The 25,274-nt window shown below is 34.3% G+C and overlaps 3 protein-coding genes and 1 pseudogene across 4 annotated transcripts; 1 reads left to right on the top strand and 3 right to left on the bottom strand.

Moving 5' to 3' along the window:
* Positions 1 to 2,652: 2,652 nt before the first annotated feature.
* Positions 2,653 to 6,913, bottom strand: LOC126712333 (dehydration-responsive element-binding protein 2D-like). The gene has a single exon (XM_050411629.1). It carries the CDS (start codon positions 3,728 to 3,730, stop codon positions 3,017 to 3,019), a length of 714 nt encoding a protein of 237 aa, XP_050267586.1. The 5' UTR covers positions 3,731 to 6,913; the 3' UTR covers positions 2,653 to 3,016.
* Positions 6,889 to 8,383, top strand: LOC126694727 (peptidyl-prolyl cis-trans isomerase 1-like; annotated as a pseudogene).
* Positions 8,384 to 9,041: 658 nt separating this feature from the next.
* LOC126712332 (probable GTP-binding protein OBGC2) lies at positions 9,042 to 18,762 on the bottom strand. The gene is given in 11 exon segments (XM_050411628.1): positions 9,042 to 9,529; positions 9,531 to 9,588; positions 9,899 to 10,122; positions 10,279 to 10,353; positions 10,955 to 11,062; positions 11,145 to 11,345; positions 12,242 to 12,319; positions 16,129 to 16,212; positions 16,653 to 16,744; positions 16,988 to 17,490; positions 18,536 to 18,762. Coding segments are annotated over 11 exon segments (1,542 nt in total). The 5' UTR covers positions 18,613 to 18,762; the 3' UTR covers positions 9,042 to 9,487.
* Positions 18,763 to 20,188: 1,426 nt separating this feature from the next.
* Positions 20,189 to 24,788, bottom strand: LOC126712331 (uncharacterized). Of its 2 annotated transcripts, XR_007651104.1 has the most exons (8): positions 24,449 to 24,788; positions 22,758 to 22,899; positions 21,889 to 22,036; positions 21,734 to 21,809; positions 21,534 to 21,645; positions 21,272 to 21,363; positions 20,634 to 20,769; positions 20,189 to 20,546 (listed from the first exon to the last, which is right to left on the bottom strand). XR_007651104.1 is itself a non-coding variant. In XM_050411627.1 (7 exons), exons 1-7 carry the CDS (start codon positions 24,479 to 24,481, stop codon positions 20,725 to 20,727), a joined length of 648 nt encoding a protein of 215 aa, XP_050267584.1. In that variant the 5' UTR covers positions 24,482 to 24,788; the 3' UTR covers positions 20,189 to 20,724. The 2 variants fall into 2 exon arrangements, 1 of the variants encoding a protein (XP_050267584.1); XM_050411627.1 differs by having other exon boundaries at positions 20,189 to 20,769.
* Positions 24,789 to 25,274: the final 486 nt, after the last annotated feature.

The following is a 25,274-nucleotide window of genomic DNA, read 5'->3' as shown; positions in this document are numbered from 1 at the left end:
AAATTCGGTTTTGATCGCATCTAATTTGTTTTTTCAACTTTTGAATCCATCGTATCTGACAATATTGTTTCAATCTCACCCCCAAAATTTAAGGTGATTTTTCTATCCTAACCATAAACAATCAAATCCACCGTCAATTCAATACTTTAGCCGCTAGCCGATATGATATCTAAGCTGATGATGGAGAAAGCAAAATGTAACTCACTAGCTAGCTCTAGTTTTTTAAAATGACGAAAAGGAAAATTATTGGATGCTCTCAGAACACGGTGATGTGGTGCTCATTTATCTCACATTGATAGTTAATTCCACTATTTTGTCCAAAAAAAAAAAAGCGATAGTCGATTCGACTATAAATTTAATTATTGATACCATCTATGAATATGAGAGAAGATAATACCATATTCCTGTACTCTTAGAGCACTTAATAATGACTCGAGATGATAATAAATACTTATTCTAAAACTCTTTATTGGCTACACGAATCTATTATGGTATTTGATCTATAGGGTCTGTTTGGATAGAACTTATTTTGCTGAAACTGAAAACTTAAAACTGAAAACACTGTAGCAAAATAATTTTTAAATGTGTGAATAATGCTGTGGGACCCATTTTTAATGAAAAAGTTGATAAAAAGTGGAGTTTGTGGGACTCGTGAACAGTGCACAAGTGCACTGTTCACAGAGGACCGGGTCAACAATTGCTGCTGGGGAGAATAAAAAATATAAAAAAAAAAAAACGCAGAAAACGTGAAACGTAGACGCGCAACGCTCTATACAAACACACACATAGTATCTAAGATGTGAAGGATTACATATTTATTGCCTTCAAAAAACAAACAAAAAAAAAAAAACAAAAAAAAAACAAAACAAAACAAAACAAATATACAGTTCTCATAGTAAAAAATAAAAAATAAAAAAAAACAAAACAAAACCAAAAACAAAAACAAAAACAAAATAAATATACAGTTGTCATAAATAAAATAAAATAAAATAAAAAACAAAACAAAACAAATATACAGTTCATATATACCGTTATATATATTATTAGATTCTTTACTTTGTTAATTAAAAAAAAAAAAAAAATTGTGTGAGATGGGACATGATGGAAGGGGATGGAGTAATTTTTATGCTGGACAGGGCGGTGGGGCACACACAATTGACCCTGTCTTAATCATCCACAAAGTTATATATGTATATTTTAAGTATTATTTTTTAGTTGAAAAAAAAAATTAAAAGGAGAATATTATTTTATTTTTTAAATAAAACATTTCAAGGTTGCCCTGGTATAGCCTAGATGAAAATTTAGATGCAGGTCGACATTTAGATTCTTCCAATTAATTTATAAACAAGTGACATATTCAGAAATACTATCAAGATTCACCAAAATTCATGAAGATAACCCACCAAACATTGATTAAATTATAAAAATATCAGTGGAGAGAAATATCAGTTAAAAAATGGGAAGTAAGAAAAAGCTGAACTTACAAGTGTTGTGAACTTGTGATGGTCACCCCCTCTTTTATCTTTTGTTCAAAATCAATGAGAATTTGGAAAAATTGGAATATCAAGAAGGTTTGGGCGTCCTCATGATTAGAGATGATAAAGGAGAGGTTCTAAAGGTCTTAGGAGACTAAATCAGTGTTTTGGAGACATGGTGCAATTATATACAAAGGCAATGAATGCTAAATAGCATGAAATTTATTTGTGACTGTACGGAGACAACATTATCTATAGTTAAAATCAAAGTATTAGATGATTATCAGTTACTATAATCTCCAAAGCAAAATCTCCTAGTATTTAGGAGTTCTTATGTGATCCAAATACCTCCAAAGCTTAGGAGTCTTTATGTGATCTAAATACCTCTAAAGTAATCAAATAGTATTTAGGAGTTCTCTTGTAATTCAAACACCTCCAAAGCAATCTCCTAATTTTTAGGAATTCTCATCTAATCCAATCCAGTATCTATTATCTGAACAAATTTAACCTAATTTTTATATGTGTATGTACGTTTGAATATATAAATATAAAAGTAGTAATTCTTGAAACATTTTCAAGGAAGTAAATCAAAACACAAACTCTTATTATTCTCTCTTTATTTATACCGCAAAGAGTAACAATTGAAAAAAAAAATCATATTATGTTGTTGAGGGAAGTGTACGTGTTGTTATTGTTGAAGAAAGTCTATGTGCTAGCAAGAAGAAGAGCTGGACGTCGTAGAACAAGACAGGTTTATACTTTGAACAAATGTCCAAGCAAACACGGGTTTGACACTGAAGGGAATCATGCATGGTCGAAAAAGACAAAGCAGGCTAATGTAAGAGTCCCGATTTTAACCGTTGTTTTCTACGTTGAACCAAGGCAGTCTTTCTTCTTCATCTTCTTCATCTTAGAATTTCTTTTCTTAATGGTTTTTTGGGCTTAGATTTGGTCCGGGCAGCCAAACTTATTATATTATTATTGTCAGGACAGTTAAAAAAAAAAAAATATATATATATATATATATATATCAATTAAACTACAAGATTTTTGGAGTCAAACTAATTAATTTGACAAAATATACTACGAAAAAGATCATTTCATACACAATATATCTTTTATGCATATAGTTGGAAACATCACTTCATATATTTATATATACAAAAGTGATTATATGTAAGGGAAATGCACAGTAACATATTTATTTTCTTCTTCTTGCTTGACATGTGATTGATTAGCAGAATAAAACTACATAGACATGAACCCACCTTTGAAGTAAAAAATATTCACATGCAAGGACCTCGAAAGAGCCCAAAGGAACCTACGTGGGGTCGAGACTCAGACACATAGCTTATACAGACTCAGACACATAGCTTTTTTTTTCTTTTTTCTTTTTTTAAGGGACTCAGACACATAGCTGATACTTATATACATCATACAGGATAATGATAGATGTTGGATAACATGAAATGTGAACAGTTGAATAGACTCTCTCCATCTCATTTAAAGTAAAGAAATGAAGAGGATTTTGTCTATTTTAATTACATGCACCATGGAGAATGCAAGGCATCCCAGCCACTTCCATCTGCCAAGTTGCCTGCAAAAATTCCCGAGTCTCCCATGACTGGAAAATCCAGTGACATAGCAGCCTCTGTCCATATCGTCTCATCAAACACCGGAAAATTTGCCTTCATACTGTCCCAAAGTCCATCGATCTCTCTGTTCTCGCCAAATTTCAAGATGTTTTCCTCTTGCTTTTCATTAGACTCAACATATCCATTAGGAAAAGACATGATAGAATCATTTTGATAGGGATGTGATGTAAAATCATCAACCATAACAATTGGGCTATTATTTGAAGAGCATACAGTACCTGAATTATGCACACCTTGAGGATGAGTTTCCATAGGGTTAATTTGGGTATCAATGGAAGTGGCTGGATGCTGAGAATTAAGGGCTACATCTGGCAAATTGAGTTTTGCATCAGTGCCATAAAGTTTATGTGCAGCAGCATCATATGCCATAGCAGCCTCATGAGAGGTGTCAAATGTCCCTAACCAAAGTCGTGCACCACGATTTGGTTCGCGAATTTCAGCCACCCATTTGCCCCAAGTTCTTTGACGAACACCTTTGTAGGTGCATCTAGCATTCTCCGGGCCTCCTTTCCCTCTCATGCATCCTTTTCTTGAACTTGCTTGTGCAGACTTTTTGGCCTGCTTTTTCTCTCCAAGACTAGCCGTTCCTGACTTCAACATTGTTCCAACAGAGAACTCTAGAATGGTAGATAAGTACTAAGATGTGTGGCTTAAAGGGGAGGTACGGATCCTATATTTATATAGCAAGCAAGCCAAGTAAGAATTGGGTCTTGGAGAGTAATGAGTACAAGACATCCATGAAACGTGGCTTTTTGGTGACTTGGGACTGATACTTGGCATGACGACTCAGACTGATCGTGTCGAAAGCCAAGCTCACTGTTTATTTCTCTTGCACACACTTGGCCTTGGCCTGTGTGGGTACACGAGCTCAGGTGGCAAACAGGGAAGGGCATTGCTTTTCGATTTTCTTTTCCTTTTTTTCCTTTTTTTCTTCCTCAAGAGGGAAGAGTGAATAGCATATGGGATTGGATATTTGTCATTTACTATTTAGTGGCGGTTTCTTAAGGTTGAAACGGTGGGAGATAACTAGATAAGAACATGGGAGAGTTCTCAAATCCAGTCCCACGTGACAATTAGCAAAGGTGAGTACTTGATACGTGGGGATTCCCAAGTCCCATAAACTAGGCTTGGGAGTCCGTGTGAACAGATTCAATGACTTAAGAGTTTTTGCACACAAGTAGTTTGGGACTCTTTACGAGTCTTTCAAAGAAGATCGGCTTACATTGAATCATTCCGTAGTTTGAATAGATTCCTCAGTACCATAGTAAATATTAAGGCCACGTAGGTAGTTAGACGTAACAGTAGTTGTGAGAGGGGTTTCAAATTGCAGAAATATTTTAGATAAGAACGACAACTTATTTGAAGCAAGCAGATACTTTTTGTTGTAAAAAGACTTACTAATAAATTAATTACTTAAAAATTATAAAAATTATAAATAAATAAATAAAAAACAACAACAACAAATGACTGTCATTGGGAGGATATAGTGATATACACGATGTAAATATGGATAGCTATTCATATGTACGTCGTCTATATCACTATATAGGTGTTGATAAATTTTTGTTGTCTACTTTTTTTTTTTTTAGCCCACTTTCATTGGGAGGTATAGACGATATACATATGGATAGTATTTGATAAATTTTTGTTATCTGTTGTTGTTGTTGTTTTTTTTTTTTTTTTTTTTTTTTTTTTACAAGACAAAAATTCTACTCTAACCTAATATAAGTGTATATGTATGTGAAACTTCCTCCTAAAAACTTGAATCCGGCTTTTACCTCCTACACTCCACAAGCACTTATATTTGTAGAATAACCATCACATCAAGGGTGTGTAGTAATTATCTGTTTTTTCTTCATTACAGTAATTTATTTTTTTATAACAACAACATATTATTTGTTCTTATCATATTTTTGGATAAAGTAACAATAGTTAAAAAAAAAAATTAATCTGTTATTAACTTTTTCTTTTCTTTTTTTGAGAATGAACCTATTATTAACTTAACAACTTGATTTTTACGGCATTTGATTTTTAAGTCTTGGAAATGAGTTTTTGTTCTTATTAGTTATTATAAACGGTTTATATAATATGGCTAATAATAATAGTATTCTTGTGAATGATGTTGTGTGTTGTGTCTTCGAAGGTCTAGGATTATATCAGTACTTATTATTATTTTTTTCTCCTACGCTTTATTTATTTATTTAAGAATTATTAAATTTGTATATACTCATCTTCTCTCTCCTACAAGGGCTTCATATTTTTTATTTATGAGCTGTATTTATGTTACGTTTATATATGCATTATTAGATTTAATTAATTTTCTTGTGTAGTAAAATTTTTATGTTACTACTTTTTATTTTTTATTTTTGTTGTTAGTAATATAATTATATGTTTGAAGAGGAGAGTGTCTAACCAGTTCATTCTAGATCGTTCATTAGAACAATTAGTTTATAACCCCCTCACTATGAGCAGGTAGTTTTTTTTTTTTTTTGGAAATGCTAACTAGGAATTCAGTTAAAGAAAGTTTTTATGGGAAAAGAAAAAAAAAACAATTAATGTTTTGACAGTTTTTTTCATTTCTCATAAAAGTAATGTCAAAACTTTCCTAAAATAGATTCTTAACGAGTGCAATAACCAAGTAATATAAAATCTACATCATGAAAAAAAATCTACACCTCAATAAGTTGTGTGATTACTTGAAACCTTTAAGAATAATACTTTATGTGCAATTTATATGATCTCAACTCATTTGTCAATAAAATTATTCTACAAGCTTATAGTTATAACCGTGCAATGCACAGGAATAATACTAGTACACACACACATATAAAGTTAAAACTTATAGAAAATTTAGTTAGATTTTAATTTGAGTCCAATTTTTCGCCATGTGTCCATCCAATTCTTAATTTTTGTGCCAAATAAATTATTGGGTGTGCTTGTGATTGCTTTTAATTGTATCTATGCATATATATGTGATTATACACTAATTAAGTTAAAGATAATATCATTCACTAGAATCACTACAGATTTTTTATACAAAAATTGTTATTAGAGGTCGAGTCTTGTTGCAATGACAAGTTACTTCCACTAAAAGTGACTGATTGTAGGTTTGAGTTTGAAAATCAGACACTCTAAAAAAATTGGGGGTAAGATTGTCTACCATCATATCTCTTAGGCTTCATAAAATTGGAAGTTTTGTGCATTGATATAAACTTTAAGCATTAATTTTAATTTAAAATCATTTGGGAAAACAAATTTTAAATTAACCAAACAATACTAAGCTGGAAAAAATTAGATGCACTAAATAGAAAATTAACATTTTCCTTAAAAAAAACATTATAAGAAAAAGCAAATTATAAAATTGGCCACGATTCCTCTCAAATTTTTGTGTGTAGTCTATGGATGGTGGGATTTAGGTCCTTAGAAATCATTCTCTTGGTGACTTGACTCCCAGTTAATCAAGTTCTCTCGAGTTTATCAACTGCCTAAGAGGGTGATTGGGTTCAATCAATGCCAATTTGATTTTGGTTAACAAACTTGGAGATCATTGGTCTCAGCTAGGGGTGTCAAATGGGTGGGTTTGGGGTGGGCATAATTGAGTTGGGTATATAAAACTCGTTTACCCATTAAAACTCATTTAACTAATTGCTTCTAACCCAAATCCAACCCAACCCACCCAATTATTATTTCATGAAGAAAAAAGAAACTCGTTTAACGAATTGCTTCTAACCCAAATCCATCTCTCCCTCTTCAAAACCCTAAATTTTTTATTTTTCAGAAAAAAGCTTCGAATCTCTGCTCCAATGGCTTCCAACCCTAAGGTCTTCTTCGACATGACCATCGACGGCCAACCTACCGGCTATATCATCATGGAGCTCTACGCCGACATGGTTCCCTACACCGCCAAGAACTTCTAGGCTCTTCGCACCAATGAGAAGGGCGTCGGCCGCTCCGGAAAACCGCTCCACTACAAGGGATTGTCATTCCACTACGTGATCCCTAGGTTCATGTGCCAGGGAGGCGACTTCACTGCCGGAAATGGCACCAGAGGCGAGTCGATCTATGGCACCAAGTTCGTCGATGAGAACTTCGTGAAGAAGCACACCGGCCCTGGAGTCCTCTCCATGGCCAATGCCGGTCTTGGAACCAACATATCTTAGTTCTTCATCTACACCGCCAAGACCGAGTGGGTCAACGGAGAGCACGTCGTGTTCGGCCAGATCATCAAGGGCATGGACCCTGAAACGTTTGAGGGCTGGGTTTCTTTTTTCTTTTTCTTTTTCTTTTTTTCTTTTTTTTTTTATTTTTATGGAAAAGACTGGGTTGAATTTAGGTATATTGTTTTTTGGTTAAATGGGGTTAAATGGATTTTTAATTAAAACCCAATAATCACTGGGTTTAATTGGGCTGATGCCCATTTAACCCAACTAATAATTGAGTGAATTTGGGTTCAATTAGAGTGTGTGGGTTTAGGTGGGCAAATAGGTTTGGGCGAGCAAATAGGTTTAGGCTTACTTTGCCACCCCTAGTCTCAACTTTGGATTTGAACATGAACTATAGATACATATTACATACCTTAAATAAAAAGGTAAACTAAATTGAACAAATAAGGGAAAATTTATGCTTTTGTAACCTAAATCGATAGGCTTAGACAAACAATCTCCTCAATAACAATTTCATATTTTATTTATGAATTACTATCTTTCACATATGATTTTTTTATTTTTTATTCATTAGGTTTATTCAATCTATATATAATAATAATAATAATAATAATAATAATAATAATAATAGTAGATGAAGTTAAGAGAAACTCAAATTACAATTCCAAATTAGAGTTCCAATTTTGCGCCATGTATTCTAAATTATTTATTCTTAAAGAGTTTTATTTCTTAATTTTAGAATCAAATGTGAGACCACATTATAAATATTCATCCAAATGAGTTATTAAATACAAAAACCAAAGAGTTTAGAATATCTCATGTAAGAAATTTTTTGGTGTTTGATTTGTCATATTTGACATAGCATTAAGCTAGTACTCTTATAAAATTTATAACCCAATGGTACTTCTCTCAAAAGTTATAGCTATAAATTCAACCCCAAGATAAACCCACTAAGATAAAATAGTTATTTGAATTATGATTTTATGAACCTCAAATACATTTTAGTTGCCACTGGGCTACAAAGCCCAGTGTAGCCCAGTGGCACCCAGTATCCCAGTTCGGGAGTTTGAGCCCCCGCATATTTACCTAGACACTCGTTTTTTTTTTTTTTTTATGGGAAAATACATTTCAGTTTTCAACAACGGAACTGCCCCTTCCCAAGATAGATGCCCCAGTAAATTGACTCATCGAGCCTTGATGTTGACACTTTTTACTTTTTTTTTTTTTTTTTTTCCCCTATGAATCAAAAAATGACTCTCAATTAAGCCACGTAAGAAGGAAAGATTCTACTTGGGAAGTGGGAACGGAGCTTAAACGCATACCAACACAACAATGTCACAGCTCACAACCTGTGAACAGCTGTTTTTCTTAGCAGTTAACAGCATATATATGTACTAGATTCTACATTGTTGTGTAGATATTTTGTTCAATTTCTAGAAACCCCATGGATTAATGGTCGGACCAGCTCGCAACAATGCAGACCCAGCCCGAATCCCCCACACATCAAACTACAAAATATAGCTTTAAAAAAAGAAGGGAAAGGCTTGTGTCCAGTGAAAATTTTCACTGGACACGGCAGGATTCGGACACGTGTCCACTATTGGAAGCAGGCAAAGTCCGATCTGAATCTAGTATCAACATTTGGAATCGTTCAACTCAATTATATGGGATCATTCAGTTCAATTATAATTTTTTGTTATGTCCAAGATCTTTGTGTTAACTAATAATATAGATGAGCTCAAAAGAAGGAACAGTAGCACAAAATTTTAATTACATTTAGGCTAATTATAAATAGGATTTTACTAATATGTGCCCTATGGGCACACATTAATAAACTAATTTTGGAAAAAGTTTTATCGACAATTTTTTCAATTCCCAATAAAACTTTTCCAAAAATGGATTTGTTAATGTGTACCCTAAGGGCACACATTAAAAAGGCAATTGATTCTAAATGTGGAATCCACCCAAAATTCTCATCATCCCAAGACCCCCTAACCCAGCTGCACCTCCACCACCCAAACCAACACCTGTACACAGCTTGTAAACTAGTTGAGACACAGAATACATTGATATGCAGACACGACACAAATGTACAAAAATGCCAATTCGCAATGTATAAACGATAGCTGGACCAAAATTTACCAGAGGCTGAAAAATGGCAGTGCAATTGATGGGAGCCTTTAAGGCCCCAACTTCATGGTCCCACACTTAACTCCAAAGTTTCATTGGGATCTCTGAACTTTCCGCAAACCTGCCCTTATTTCCTTCAACAACTCATTGATCCTGATTCCTTTCCTGCAATAAACAACGTAAATAGCATATGGTTAGGATACCCCTCCTAGAAGTGCTAAACTGATAATAGAATGACTCACTCAAGAAAGAAAAATTGATCTAGAATACACAGGAAAGGGGAAAAAAGTTCAGGTAAATAGTAAAAAAGCATAACACTACTGAATATCAAACAGAATTTAGCCATGAGTTTTAACTCAAGGCTCATGGAAGCATATAACTATTCAATAAAAATAATTATACAGAATTCATAATGAGGCAAGACATACAGTTCAAATATTAGGAAGAACATTTAAAAACAATGTAATGAACTTACAGAACGCTAACTCCTACAACAGCAAGGGGGCGTGGGTAGTCCTCGATTTCTTTATCCTTTTTATCTTTGCTATTAATGCCCGGAGAAGATACATCTGCATGTCCACCTTCAGTGGTCAGTGATTGAAGAGCATCATCATCAGAGCCTCTTTCTGGCTCTGAAGGTACTTCATCACTTCCAATTGTCCTAATTTCTTCAGTCAAAGATGGAAGCCTATCCCTTGCCTGAAATAGTAATCAGCTTAAATCTTGAACTTCAAATAAAACAAAAACCAAAGAGATCCTACGTTTTATAGGAATGCATAATAATAGCATCAGGAAATCAAGATTAATATTAAGGACAGGGCTTCCAAACCAGGAAGAATAACAGCAGGCACAGACCTCTGGGAGGTCAATCTTATTTAGCACCACAATGTATGGTCTTTCAAGGTAATCGGGGTTGTACATTCGCAATTCCTGCAAAACCCATAAATCCTATAGTTTACACATGAAAGATTAAAAAGAGTTTATGCATGAAAGATTAAAAAGTTAACAATAAAGGAATGCAAGCATAATAAACTTTTCCATGGGCTTTTCACATTAAAAATCACAGGGATAGATAATTACAATGTAGAAAACTAAAAAATATCCAGACAACATCATTTTTCCCCTTAAAAAATTGGCAGCTAAGAATCATGATCCTAGTTTTCCACTCAGCTTTACCTACAACTCAAACCCTTGTCTTAGCAACTCCCTTAAAGAATAACACATAAGAAGGGAAAGAGACACAAAAAAGCCCAAAACTACAATTAAAACTAAAACCTAAAATTAAATATGAAGGATGAGCGTCAACTGAACTAGAGGAGTCTGATCTCACAAGACCCAATTATAATGACCCAAATTATAAATATGAATCTGGATTTGATCAATGACGAGGACCAGCTTAATACACATCTAATTTAAACCATCATCCATGGCAACAATGTTTATAGCCCAAAATTTCCAAGCAAGCAAGTGGAGCCAACAATGCTATTAGTGAAAATATATGATTAGTATTGTTACAGAAAGAAACACATACTTCTTTTACTGTTCGATAGTCATTTACAGGGTTTTCAGCAGCTGCATCAACAACATGGACCAATAGCCGTGTCCTCCTCAGGTGCCTCAAGAAATTCCGACCAAGACCCTAAAGGATGATTCAGATTTCAAATTTAGCAAACTTTAGATTTTATAATAAGCAGACATTTGAGATACAAAACATACAGTACCTTCCCTAAATGAGCACCTTCTATAAGACCGGGCAAATCAGCCAATGTTGCTTCAGATGAGTACATCCCCGCCCCTAAACTAGGATCACCATCAAGCCGTCCAAGGTTTGGCATTAATGTTGTGAAAGGATAATCAGCAATATCAGGTTTTGCAAGAGTAATAGCTGCAAGAAGGGTTGACTTTCCAGCATTTGGAAGTCCCTACAACAAGAGCAAGTAAACCTCTAGTAAAAAAGTCAATAATAGTACCTTATAGAAATAATTGATATACTTTAGCACTCCGCCATTCCAGGCATTTGTACTTAAATACATGCAAAATATAGTTAACTAAATCAATAGGGGAAGGCTACCTTCAAAGCAATAATGAAATGTAAAGAAGAACTTTGTTGGGTTTTCCTTTTTCTTTTCTCCTTGACCTTTCACTTTACCAACAATTCTACTCCACAATTTATTACATAATTATAATTAAAAATCTCTAGATTGTAACACACAAAAATCTCCTTCCCAAAAATTGACAACAATTACAACATAGGCAACTCATCACAGAACCAAGAAATATTCCTCAGAAAAAGTTCAAGCCTCTCAAATCAAATGGAAAGCTACATTCAAATTATTCAACATAAATGAAACTTCACAGCCTTCCAGCATGATATTGTTGTCCAACTAGATTCCTCACTTCAAAAGAATCTTTAAATGTTGTTAAAATGGATCTCACATTATTAGTAGGCTCAAAAGAGTATTATTGATATTCTTCAACCCTAAACAATTGACTGGATAGACCTTTGAAATTCAGAACATGTTGGTCAAAGATTCAGGGTAAGGCTGAATCATATTAGGTCAATTAGGACAAGGAAAACTGTCTGAAAATCTAAGATCAGGTAGGACACAAACCACCCTGGTTTGACAAATAATGCCAAGCAAGTTTTCCCATTTTAGTCAGTTTGCAAGTTCTTGGTACTACAAGTACTGGACACTAATCCAATGACCTTTTTGTCATATACAGACATCATTAAATGCTGAATATCATTACTTCAAAACTCATAAGAATGAGAAGCCAGGATAAAAACATGCATAAATAAATAAAGATCAATACTTACAACTAAACCAACATCAGCAACGACACGTAGAATCAACTCCAAACTAACCTCCTCCCCAGGTTGACCAAGAACTAAAACCTGCAATATAGTAGAAAATATTTAACATATTTCTACAATAAGGCAGGCATATCTTTCATAAATTTTGACCGACCATACAAAGTCAAATATAAGTGATGTAGATAAGATAATATTCTACTATATTTGATAATTCGATAGCTATAATGGGGGATGGGAGATTTGATCCATGGACGTCTCCATTGGAAACACCAAGAAGTGCCAGTTAAGCTAAAAGGCTTTTGGCATACTACTCTACTTGAGCAGGTCCTAGAAACAATCAAAAATGAAAATAAGGAGAAATTACATAAAAGACCCGAAGCTTATGCCATATTTCAAATTAGGTCCTATGACTTTAATTTTGTCAATTAAAGTCCCAAATTTATGCAGTTGTTTCAATTTGAAGCCTCTATCCATCTCTATTATTCATTTTCATTGTTCTAGGCAGTAATGGGTAAAGAAAAGTGGAAAAACATTTATTAAACTCTGCATATCACCTAGGAATTGTTCAAAAATCAATTTGGTAGCCATAAACAGAGAGTAGAGAGAAAAATATATGCTACAGTGGAAGGAAAAAACAATTCAGCCATAAACCTATTTTCTAATCATTCTCCTCTTTCTATCTCCTCTCTCTTCACATCTAACCCCAATCTTCCAAAGTTTCTATTACCTATCAAAATAAAAATAAAAATAAAAACAAACCTTTTTTTAATCAGTAAGAAAAGAAACTTTATTAAATCAAAAAAGAAGAAGAAAGGCTGAGGCCAAAGTACACAGGGAGTACACTAAGGACACTCCAAAGGAAAAGAAAAGCAAGAATACATCAAAGAAAAAGAAAAAAACAAAACAGCCCCAAGATTCAGGAAAGAGCCAAACTGTCCAAAAAGGTCAGAAAGTCTAAACCTGAACAGACATTAGAGCAAAACACCTTCTGCCACTCAAACAGAGTACCCAAAATTTGAGATTTCAGTTAAGCATTCGAACATTCTGTTCCTTTAAAAACTCTCAAATTTATTTCCCTCCAAATGGTCCACAAAAGACAAGCCAGAATAGCTCCCCACAAAGTAAAAATAAGTCTTTTTACCACACAGTCCAGACCAAATAATGAGCAGGTCTGGCACCTTCGGCATCACCCAAGTAAGACCCAAAAGAGAGAATAAAAACTCCTAATCCAGGTGCCACACCACAATGCAAAAATAAATGATCAATATCCTTACTTATCAAAAAAAATGATCAATATCCTCCCCATCAAATCTACACATAACACACCAATCCGAAATTATCAAAACCCCTTTTCTGCAGGTTTTCAGTTGTTAAGATCTTCTCTTTCACAGTGGACCAAATGAAGAAACCAACCCAAGGAAGAACTCTCACACGCCACACTGCCCTCCAAGGAAAGAATGCATCCCCACCTCTCCTCAAAAGCTGATAATAAGAACTCATTGAAAATCCTGGAGACTTAGAAGGATTCTAAATTAGTCTATCCTACTGAGGAAAATTAATCCTTACAGTATATAACTCCATTAGAAATAAGTCCATGGACTCTAGCTCCCAATCATTGAGAGGCAGAGTGAACGTAGGATTCCAATGGATACAAGCATTGGAACCATCCAAATATTCAGCTACAAAAACCTCTTTATTTCTGGAAATTTCAAAAAGGTCCAGGAATCTGTCCAAAAAGAAATCATGGCCCCAGCAGATATCCAACCAAAACTGAATCTTATGACCTGTTCCCAATTCAAAAGAGATGTTTTTCAGAAGTTCAGGCCAAACCTTGCTTATATACCTCCACAAACTAACACTGTAGGGCCCTCCCACCAAATCAGTACACTAGCCACCCCTAGAAATACCATATTTTATCCCTATAACTTGCCTCCAAAAAGCATCAGTTTCCACCCCAAACCACCACAACCATTTGCCTAATAAATCTTGGTTAAACACAACAAGCTTTTTAATCCCCAAACCACCCCAATTAACCGGAAGACAGAGACTCCCACCTAACCAGGTGAAATTTATTCTCCTCACCCAAACCACCCCAAAGGAAATACATTTGAATTTTTTCCATATGATTGGCAACCAGAAATGGAAAAAGAGACATAAAATAAGTAGGGAGACTAGAGAGTGTGCTTTTAATGAGGGTTAACCTTCTACCTTTCAACAAATAAATCTTCTTCCAACTAGCAAGCCGTTTGTCCATCCTTTCTAGAAGTCCATCCTAAACAGCTCTACTTTTGAAACTGGCTCCTAGAGGGAGCCCTAAATATTTCATTGGCAGGGTAGAAGTTTTACACCCCAGATTTTCAGCTAAATCTTCCATGTTTGGACCTTCCCCACTAGGACCATCTCAGACTTTCCCAAACTAATCCTCAATCCAGAAACAGCCTCATATTGCAGTAAGGTACAACGAAGATACCTTAATTGATTCTGATTAGCATCACACATAATAAGAGTATCATCTGCATAAAATAAATGTGTTATATTATGAACCCTGCCATGACCATTTACAGAGAAACCATTTTAAAAACCCCCCACTGGCTGCCCTTGAATTCATAAGACTCAAAGCTTCCATCACAAAATCAAACAATAGAGGAGATAGAGGATCACCCTGACACAAACCCATGAACTTTCGAAAAAAAACACAAGGCTCACCATTCACCAAAACAGATAATCTTATTGTGGAAATGCAAGCTTGAATCCACTTCCTCCATTTGGCCCCAAACCCACACCTACTCAGTACATATAATAAAAAATCCCAATTCACACTGTCATACGCTTTTTCCAGATCAAGTTTACAAATAACCCCTGGCGTCCCTTCCCTCAACCTGCTGTCCAAACACTCATTTGCTATCAAAACTGAATCCAAAATTTGCCTACCATGAAGAAAAACATTTTGAGTAATTGAAATAAGATTCCCCGTAACCTTCCTCAATCTGTTTGCAAGGACTTTAGCAAGCATTTTAAATACACTTCCAAGTAGACTTATAGGTCTGAAATCCTTAAAGTTTACTGCCCCTATTTTTTTAGGGATAAGAGCAATAAAAGATGTGTTCAAACTTTTTCAAACCCTAATCTTCCTAAGTTTACATGAGCTAGAGTTCATTGGTAAGGCATTCCACTTACATGGTACAGATTTATGGTTATTGAACATGTTAGTGTGTTTTCAAGGAAAGAAAAGCATGGTTTTTGCCATTATCATGGGGCCACAGTTAACATTACCATATCTGATATATATTGGACTTGAAAAGTAGAGCATGGAGATGCAGAGAGATATATTAACAGGTTATTTATATGCAGAGTAAAAAGATACTTCGTCAGGTTGACACAAATTTATCACATATGTGTACACTAGAATTCTACTCTCTTTTTCCTTTTTTTAAAACTAAATTAAACCAAGTCTTCAACATTTTGTACACCGTCACTGTGCTTAGAAGATAACAAAAGAAATTAAATGATAGATCTTTCGTTAACACCCCCTCCAAATTCCTGCTTCCTTTAATTCAGGAACAATGCCAAAACTAGAATAAACACATGCAAATCAATGTGATTACTTAACCCAATTTGACAGGAATTCTGACATAGTTGATTGAAAAAGTTGAAGAACACTAGAGAATCCATATATGGTTTCATCCACCTATAAGGCATTGAACTTGCAAGAAGATCAATTCATTATTCCTCAGGCAAGAAAATTTTAGATTAGACTCTCCCAAAAATGGGAGTAAAGGAAAAAGAAGAAAAAGAAAGATTGAGCTTGAACATGCCACAGTGGAAATGTCTTACACAAAATTTTCAAACTTAATATACTAGATAAAGAAGGTTAAGAGCACCATGTTTACCTTATCACTATCATCTCTCATCACATTTGTAGTCAAAGCCATTAACTTTTTCCTTCGATGCTCTGGCATTTCTAACAAGCTAATCTGGGGGGAGCAGAAGGGGAAAACACTTAGATGTAAATGGCATGTTAATATTTATCCAAAAAAAATATGTAACTGACATTAATATTGAGCATACAAGTTAAAATATGTTCTTTAAAAGAACCCTCTGACAATAACTAAAGTTGCCTTGAAGAGAACATGCATGCAAAGTTTAGAATTCTCAGGCCTATTGTTCAAACTCCTTGAACTCCTAAGAAACTGAAACTTTACCATGATGCCATCTCAGACCAGAATGACTTAACAACAAAGAACAGTGTAACTCCAGAGAATGAAAGAAAGAAAGAGACAGCAAATATGCCACATGTATCACTTAGGTAAAAAAAATTAATAAGTCAAAAATGCTATAAAAATTTAGACTTGGACCAAAAGTAAAAAAACTAAAAAAATCATTAACTTAAGGTAGAAATAAAGCATTTCCTTACCCCTCCTTGTCCACCTCTTGCAACAAGGATTTCATCACCTGGACGCGCTAGATCAGCCAACAACTTCCCACGTTTACGTTTCACAACCGTACCTGTCACATTAGCCCAGATAATAAGAGAATACACATAGAAGTAGCTACTTTTTTAAGAAATTGTAAATGAGCATTGACCATCCCATCAAATTCTCATCCCTGTTCAATCGGGAAATAACAAAGGCAGGGGAGGACACTGCTTACATAACATAATCAGATTTAATGTTGGATAGCTCCACTATGATTCCCATTTTTTACATATGCCAAACATCTTTGACAAAGTTAACAACATAACATACAAACCTAAAGGCACAGCTATACGCAAAGTTGGTGAGGCAAGTCCATTACGCAATTGTGAAGTCAAAACACCCATTGCATCAACATTTCCACCACGCTTTGCATTAAACCGGCCTTTCTTGTGAAATTCCAATAATGAATCCTTTCCTTCATCTGCATATATTACTACATCTCCTCCATGCCCACCCATGGGAAGTATAAGTGATCCATCAAAGTCCCTTTTATACGCACTTTTCTTCCACATCTTCTCCTTGTCCTGTTTTCCTTGAGGCTTAGCAGCTCTCGGGTTAGGCATGTTAAGAACAGCACCATGGCCTCCATCTCCCGCACGGACTGTGATAATAACCTGATCAAAATACTTGTGGGGTTCCTTTATCAAAGTATCAGGGCTTGAGGAAGGAGACTCATTCACCCGAGCAAGTCTGCACTTAATTGTGTAATGTACAAAATTTTCAGAATTGCTTCTGCGCCGACCATTCCTATAGATAAGACTGCTGTAGGATGTATTACTGCAATAAGAAGACACGAACAATAAAGCAAAAGATGATGTATAAGGAATTCCCAACAATGTACTCAATTGTAGAAATGAAGGATTTCAATGGAAATAACTATGTTGTTGCATACATTCACGTATTTAACACAGTTATTGTTTTGTCAAGATAAACTGAAAGGTGCTGTTCTTTGTCATGTTTCAGTTTCAGTGTCAAATAGCTTCAGAAAAATCCATACAGTGAAAATGTAATTGAAACATATCCCCATTACTATTTATCAGCATGTATATATCACAAAAAATTTACTCAAACGGGTAGAAACAGAAAATCAGTTGCCATCAGCGAGGTGTGTCTGGATGTACGATTAAATATAATTGGCTTGTTTAGCATTAGGAATGTGAATTACTCTACTCTAGAACAACATAAGCCATCAACAAACTCTCAAATCAACAACACGTCAAATACAAATGTGCCATGAATCAGATGATTTTTGAAATTCCTAATCATGTAACCAAAATTTAGAAATCTGGCATTCCTAAAGCAAACCTCAGCAATATGACCAGCCACTCTAATTACAGAAACGGTCTTTGATTATATTTTGGTGGCTTTCTCATCAAAAAAAAAAAAAAAAAAATTAACAAATAGTTATAGTAGTAAAATCCATATTCATAATTTGAGAAAGACAAGTCTACACAATCAAAGGTTCCTTCTATAGAAACCTAAAATGAAAAGATAAACCCTAGTGCTTGGTTTGACCACCTCAAATCAGAGAAATTGAACCAAAACTCAGAGAACTTGTAAGATTTCCGGCGCATTAAAAATTTCCTATAATCTCTCAGCGGCCAACCAAACTTTAATTCCAGCACCGTCACAATGCTGCGAAGAGTTAGGCTTAAGAAAAACGAAATAGAGAAGCCAGTTTAAACTAAACCAAATTACATTTCTTGCCTTTTTTTTTCCAATATTTTCATGCAGTTTTTCTACGCAACCAAACGCAACGTTATAGTTTTTTTTTTTTTCAACTAAAAAAAAAAAAAAAAAAGAGTAAATGGAATAATAATACCTTTGGGGGAGTATTCGAGAAGAGAGAAAGGTATTGTTATGAAAGCGTAGGTTGAGATTCGATGGTAGAGAAAGCATTATCTGTAAAACTCTCAAAGAGTAGAGTAAGCGCAGTGTGTGTGTGTGTGTGAGAGAGAGAGAGAGAGAGAGAGAGACCGAGGAGCTGGTATACGGTGACCGTTTTATGACAACTCTGAAACGGTGCCGCACCGCTTTTTGGCAGTTTTTTGCCAGATAGAACATAGTTTTAGGTAAAATTTAAGGAAAAATAGCACCGGCTCAGAGTTATTTGATCACGTAGCATATTTTTGAAACTCGAGTTTGCTAACTTGAGTTTCAAGCATTATGTTTGATCAAATTACTATAATACTTGAGAAAAATTATCATGTGCTAACTAATGGTGGATCTTATTAATTAAATTCATGATAAAATCTACCATTCATGTGAGAGGAGAGAGTACACGCTTATATTACTCTGAGAGTACTTAATATTTTTTCAATGATTGAAACTCAAGTTTGGTAAACTTGAGTTTGACAAACTTAAATTCTAAAAAAAATCTACATAACTAAATAACTTCGATCAGATGCTATTTAGCAAAGTTTTCTTAAAATTATGCTATTTAGCAAAATTTCCCCCAGTTTTTTAGCTGTCACTTTGAATGACATTTTTGTAGTTGATCCGGTCGTCCTTTCAAATAACGTTTGTCTCTTTTTTTTTCTTTTTCTTTTTCTTTAATTCAATAGTTACAACTTACCAATGATTTTAAAAAATAAAATAAAAAATTTTAACCTTGACAATTTACTAGAGTGAGTTTGAACTTGGCAATTTAATAAACGGTCAAACTTGCCCAAAAAAAAGTTTGACCGTTTATTAGAGTGAATTAAAAAGTGAGTATAGTATATCAAGCTTCTCGATTCAATTTCCATAATAAAATAATAATAAAAACTTTTCAATTCAATAAATATAAGTTTGTATTAAATTAGTTGTTCTTGCAAGAGAAACATTGTTAGTGTTTCATTGGTCATGTTTGAATTTAATCGTAACATCTGTTGATACCAACCATAGCAAAAATAATAAGACCTTTTGGTGGTGGCATCTCCACGGATGAACTGTGAGCCATTTCCTGTCAAACGGGTGTGCGAGAAATGTGTGCCAAATCCAATAGTGAACTAGTATATAATTATAAATTATTTTTATTATTTTTTCAAACTTTCCCTTAATTTATTCTATCAGGTGTTGAAAGGATTAGAATTAATTACACCTTTTGGATTTAAAGTATCTACATCTAACATATGTCCATCTCAGCAAAAAATAAATAAATAAATAAAAGTAAGCTATATGTCAGTATTGCTTCTTGACAAGAAGGGAATGCGCTATGCTTTGAGGGACACAAGTAATGTTAGAAGCCAAGGGTTTTGAAACTGAATTGACACATTCCCATACATAAAATGCTTAGGGGTCTAAAGGGAGAGAAATGACTCGAGCTGCGAACTTAACGGTATATTGTAACTATCTCAAAAAAGAAAAAAAGTAATGTTAGAATGTGAGTCATAATTATAAAGATAATTCCAACTTATTAATATGATTATTATACTCAGAAGTTAATCAGTACCTTTAAATTATCAGTATCAATTTCACACTTAACACCATCACACGTTTGAAGTAATCAATATATTGCAACAAATATCAATTTAATCCACTAAAACATCAAGAGAAAATCACCCTAAAAAATGCTCAAGAATCTGCTTCAAGGTCAGACTCCCAACTCTGCTTCATCACAGTATGTTCACTAGGCATAGCAAATTGCAACTTTGCATTAAACAGTAGAACTAAGATTAATAGGGTACATCAACTCAAAGCCTGACGTGAATAAATCCCAATATCTAATGTTTGTATAAGCAAGGCAGTATGTACAAGCCACACACATGGATCAACTCAGTTGCTCTAATTTGCAAGCATTCATGGTTTTCACTACGGCAACTTAAAGAGTATGGGCAATTGGGCATGCCTCCCTGAAAGCAGGAATAAAAACACATGAGAGCCTGCTAACTGTGTTTTACATATGAGCAAGCAGTGATGACTCCTTTCTAACCCCAAACCTTATATCAAACCCATATGAGGCAACGAAAGCTATATCTGAATACACCTTGATCACCCATTGGCCAGCAAAGCTTCAAACACTTGATGCATTTAGCTTTCAAGAAAATCCTTTAAGGAAAATGGTGCATGTGTATCCTACAAAACCACAATAAAATGAGTAAATATTACTTCTGGTCATTCATGTTTTCATGGGCAGTACATGGCTTCCTTGTTTATCAAGCTGGTCAGGCCGCTACTTAATTGAGATAGATGTAAAATAACTCCAGGCATTCATCCTTCATGCCTAAGAACATCGAGTGAGTTAAATATTTAAGGAATTCACCATCAAAAACAAGCGCCACCCATTCTGCTTTAATTCTTTTGAAATATATTTATGCTGAACAAAAAAGAGAACTACTAGTTTTTCTTGGTAAAGTAGGATATAAATGTGTATATATAATTGACTAATTGAATTTCACTTTTCCTCTTTCCAAGATATAACAAGGGTAAACTATAGTGGAAGCAACTCAAGAGATACATACATATATATATATATATATATATATTAAGGATGAAACTCAAGATTAATAAATATGCGAGTGAAAATTAGCCAAAATATGCAGCCCTCCAGGATGGAAATTCCTTAACTACATCTTACCTTGCCAGGCTCTTGACTCAAGCACTGTCTAACTACTGTTGTCTGTTGTATCAGCCTTTCCATTGCTGTGTAGCTGGGCAGATTCATGTGTTCTGACAGCATTAATAATTAGCCATGACAAAGCATTAATCAAAGTATCAGATCTCACACATAATTAAAAATTATATAAATTAGGAAATGATCTCATGCAGAAAAAACAAAAATCTCAAAAGCATTCTTAAAACACCATACGCAGAAGCACATAGGAAATCAAGTAACAAACCAAGAATTGCCCGATTCAAACTTTCAGCAATTTTCTGCCGATACTCCAAGCCAAGAAGATGAAACATTGGGGACTTATCTGGCTCTTCATATGCAAGAAGGGCCATAAAGTCCTGCATCAATAACAAATTTCTCTTCATTCTGATGAAAAAAAAAGATAAAGGAAATGCATCAGAGATTTTGCGTTAGGAAGAAACATACCTCAAGTTTTTCAACATATTTCTGCACTTTCCCAAAATGAGTCAACTTAGCCTGAGCAAATTCCAAAGCTTCTGAGCTGGCAAGGAAACAAAATTTTTTTAAAAAATGAAATGCATATCTCACTCCCTTGGAAATATCATTGCTACTTTGCATACCATTTTCTAGAGCGGACAAGTTCACCAAAATGAATGCTCAATAGATCAAAATACAATTCCTCATTCTTCTCCAGCAAGTCATGTGCCAGCTGATTTGTCAGCTCAATGGCCTTAAGTGCATTTCCATCCAGGGCAAAATTAAAAATTCCTGAGCATAAACCATAAAATTAGAAGCATCATCAACCGAGTATTCAATAGATACAACATTATAAAATAAAATATTGATGAATTATCCTACAATAACAAATAAGAAAAAGGAATATGATGACCAGGAAGATTGTAATTTTTTTCTCTACTGTTACTCCAAAGGATGTGTTGCCGCAAATGTTTGACCAAAATAAATAAAATTTTGAGCAGATTGATCAGCAAGACATTCAGCCACATGAAGTATAAACATATATTCACAACTACTTGGAAGGGTAAGTAACATCTGACTCTCTGAGACATTGTTTCAGTTTGGCATCCACTAACACCCATATGCATGTCATATAACCAACTTTGAAGCACTCTAAACAACTGAACCCTCAATCATGTGAAGACCAAAACAAGAAATTTGCAGTCACTCAGAAGGGTAAGGAAAGTCAGGCACTGATTCTGTTTTGGGTGTCACATGCTCCACCATGCAAGTCAAACCACCAACTGTGAAACCACCTAAACTACTTTCATCAAATACATATATGTAAATACAAACACATGTCATCATAGAAGCATCTCTCACAACTAATAGAAAATTCAGTAAAATAATTGCTTCATTAAAGAAATAATTACAGAGGTGTGCTCTGACAGTGAATAGCCCATTGTACAACACTATAAGTGAGAAACTTTAAAGCAATCCTACTTTCCCTAGCAAAATAAAAAATTTCAATTACTTTTTCTTTTCTCCATGCCCTCAAGATGATCATCAGGCTGCTTCATCCCAGTGCAAGCAATGAATGACTCCATGGTTTCATTAAAGCAATTATGGACAAGATATGATAGAACAACATTGTGGATGTCATTTTCGTTGATACCCTGTCAATGATACAAAAAAAAACCCCCAAAATTATAAAAGAAAAGGCCCAATTGACAAAGAAATGAATAATCAATTTTTGCTGTGGTTTTGTTTTAAGGAGGAAATATCATAAGATCATAAAATCATAATCCTAGAAAGGAAACTAATAGAAGACCTTGAGACAAACATGCAGACAAGAGGTTTATATCCTCACCAGTAACTGAAGATCCAGTGTACTTCAGAAGCATCTATTGCATTTTGGAGTCCACACAAGGTGGATCCCACATTGACAAATGCTTGTGAAGTACACTGGAACAATGACTAGTGAGAATCAAAATCCAAAGGCAAGACCCCAGAACCACCCAAATCGCATGTACGCTCAATTTCGTTACAGGGAACATTAATAATAATAATAATAATAATAATATTAATTAAAAAAGAAAAGTTATCTATAAATGCTGCCATCACATTATGTATCTTTAAAATTGCATCATCATTAAAATTACAGTGTCTTATAGAGCTATGAGTCTAACACAAAACAAACATGACATGCACAGCCTGCATATTCTGTAAAAGCTGCACCCTGTACCAAGCTTCTAGCTAAGCATGCACAGACACAAGATTGACATAACATTAAGAGCAGAAGTTATGATTCCAGTGATAAAAACATGTATATGTCCTGACCCAGAAAATATATCAGACGACTAGAAGAAAAAAAAATCCCAGTAGTAAAAAGCAGTTTGTAAACAATTAGCACCACCCACTTCCCAAATTATATGCAGCAACCAATGCAATATGGACTCATATGCTTTGTATGGCGTAAGTAAATATCAAGTTGTCGCATTCATATGATTTTTAAAGAGTTTTCCACCATTTTCGAGTCTCATGTAGCCATATACCTTTACCGTGTAGTATTGTAATCACAAAAAATGGGCAAAGGGTGAGACGGGTCTTGATCATCCTACAAAAAGCATGTTTCCCCCCAAGGCAATGCCCTTCCAGATGAACATCAATCCCCCAAAATAAACTAAAACTTAAGGCAAAAGTAACAATCATCCAATATCGCAAACACCTACACTGTGGATGCTTGAATAGAGTCTATAGACACATTGATTACAGGGTTTCACTAAGCTTTAGAAAAAAACTTAAACCTGTGCAAACTTCATAAAATTGATCATTCCCATAAGACATTAATTTGGTCGAAATCATTACAAAACATCATCATCTAATGCCAATCGCTACAGAGTTAAAAACTCCATACCAAACAAACTTTCGTCCTTTATCAATTCAATTACAATGTGGAACACAATTAACACATTTTACATCTCTAGATAATGTTTCACACAAAAATTAAATTTTAAAAAATTAAAAAAAAAAAAAAAAAAAAAAAAAAGACTGAAAAGAGTGAACAGAACTTGGCACATGTAGAATATCCTCGTAGGTATCAAATCGATGGTATGATAACGACAAAGAGACAAATTAAATTTAGGGTTTCGATGATTAATACCAAAAAAAAAAAAAAAAAATGGTCTAACATAATGATAAGTAAATGCGATTAGAGAGACTCACAACGAGGTCGTAGTGACGAGGATCAACGTCCATGGTTGTCGAGAACCGAGAGAGTGGGCTCTAAAAATTGAGACAGCGTAGACTGAGTTTTGTTGTGTTTCTGAATAAGAATCGAGGTCTCACTCTCTCTTGCTGGGTTATATTATATAACTATGTCGATAGATAAGTATATATACATACCTTCGATCGTAGAAGGTATTCAGAATAGAGAGAGAACACTATGAAACCACTAACCTCTCTAATTATTGGTATTTTTGTGAATTGTGATTGCGAAAACACGTGTGTGACATTTAATTCTGAGTTTCTGATTCTGCTGCCTCTCTCTCAAGTCAAGCCACTGTAGAATCAGCTATATTATTTATTTGTTATTAATTGTTTATAGTTAATCCACCAATGACACAGAATCAAGGAAGACACTCTCACGGTAAATCAGTCACAGCTTCCTAAAATTTGCGTAAAATTAATCATCAAATTTCTGAATAATTTTGTAAATAAGTAAGTGTACGTTTCGTAACTATTTTTTTACCCTTATTTTATGTTTTTAAAAAATGATTTTTTTTTTATTTATTTTTGAGACTAAAAAATTTGTTTGGCAATTCAAAATAAACAAAAAACAAAAACTGTTCTCAAAACTCAGTTTGTGAACGAAACTGAAAACATGTAAAATGCTATTTTCCAATTTCTAATCTTCTTCTTCTTTTTTTTTTTTTTTGGATAATTACAGCAAACCCACCTAGAATTTGGCCCGTTTTTACTTTGCCTACCCGTGGTTTAAAACTTTACATTTTGCCCACCTGAAGTTAGTTCCATTAGCCTTCCGTAACTC

Source organism: Quercus robur, chromosome 2 (genome assembly GCF_932294415.1).
Source record: "Quercus robur chromosome 2, dhQueRobu3.1, whole genome shotgun sequence".
NCBI lineage: Eukaryota > Viridiplantae > Streptophyta > Magnoliopsida > Fagales > Fagaceae > Quercus > Quercus robur.
This window is presented reverse-complemented; position numbering and strand designations above follow the sequence as displayed.

Bases quoted from the DNA above. Each gene is read 5' to 3' on its own strand.
- LOC126712333 (XM_050411629.1), bottom strand. From the start codon at position 3,730: ATGTTGAAGTCAGGAACGGCTAGTCTTGGAGAGAAAAAGCAGGCCAAA.
- LOC126712331 (XM_050411627.1), bottom strand. From the start codon at position 24,481: ATGGACGTTGATCCTCGTCACTACGACCTCGTT. The intron at 22,900-24,448 runs GTGAGTCTCTCT...TATCATTGACAG, and splicing joins CTCGTCACTACGACCTCGTT to GGTATCAACGAAAATGACAT. The intron at 21,646-21,733 runs GTATGTTTCTTC...TTATTGATGCAG, and splicing joins AATATGTTGAAAAACTTGAG to GACTTTATGGCCCTTCTTGC.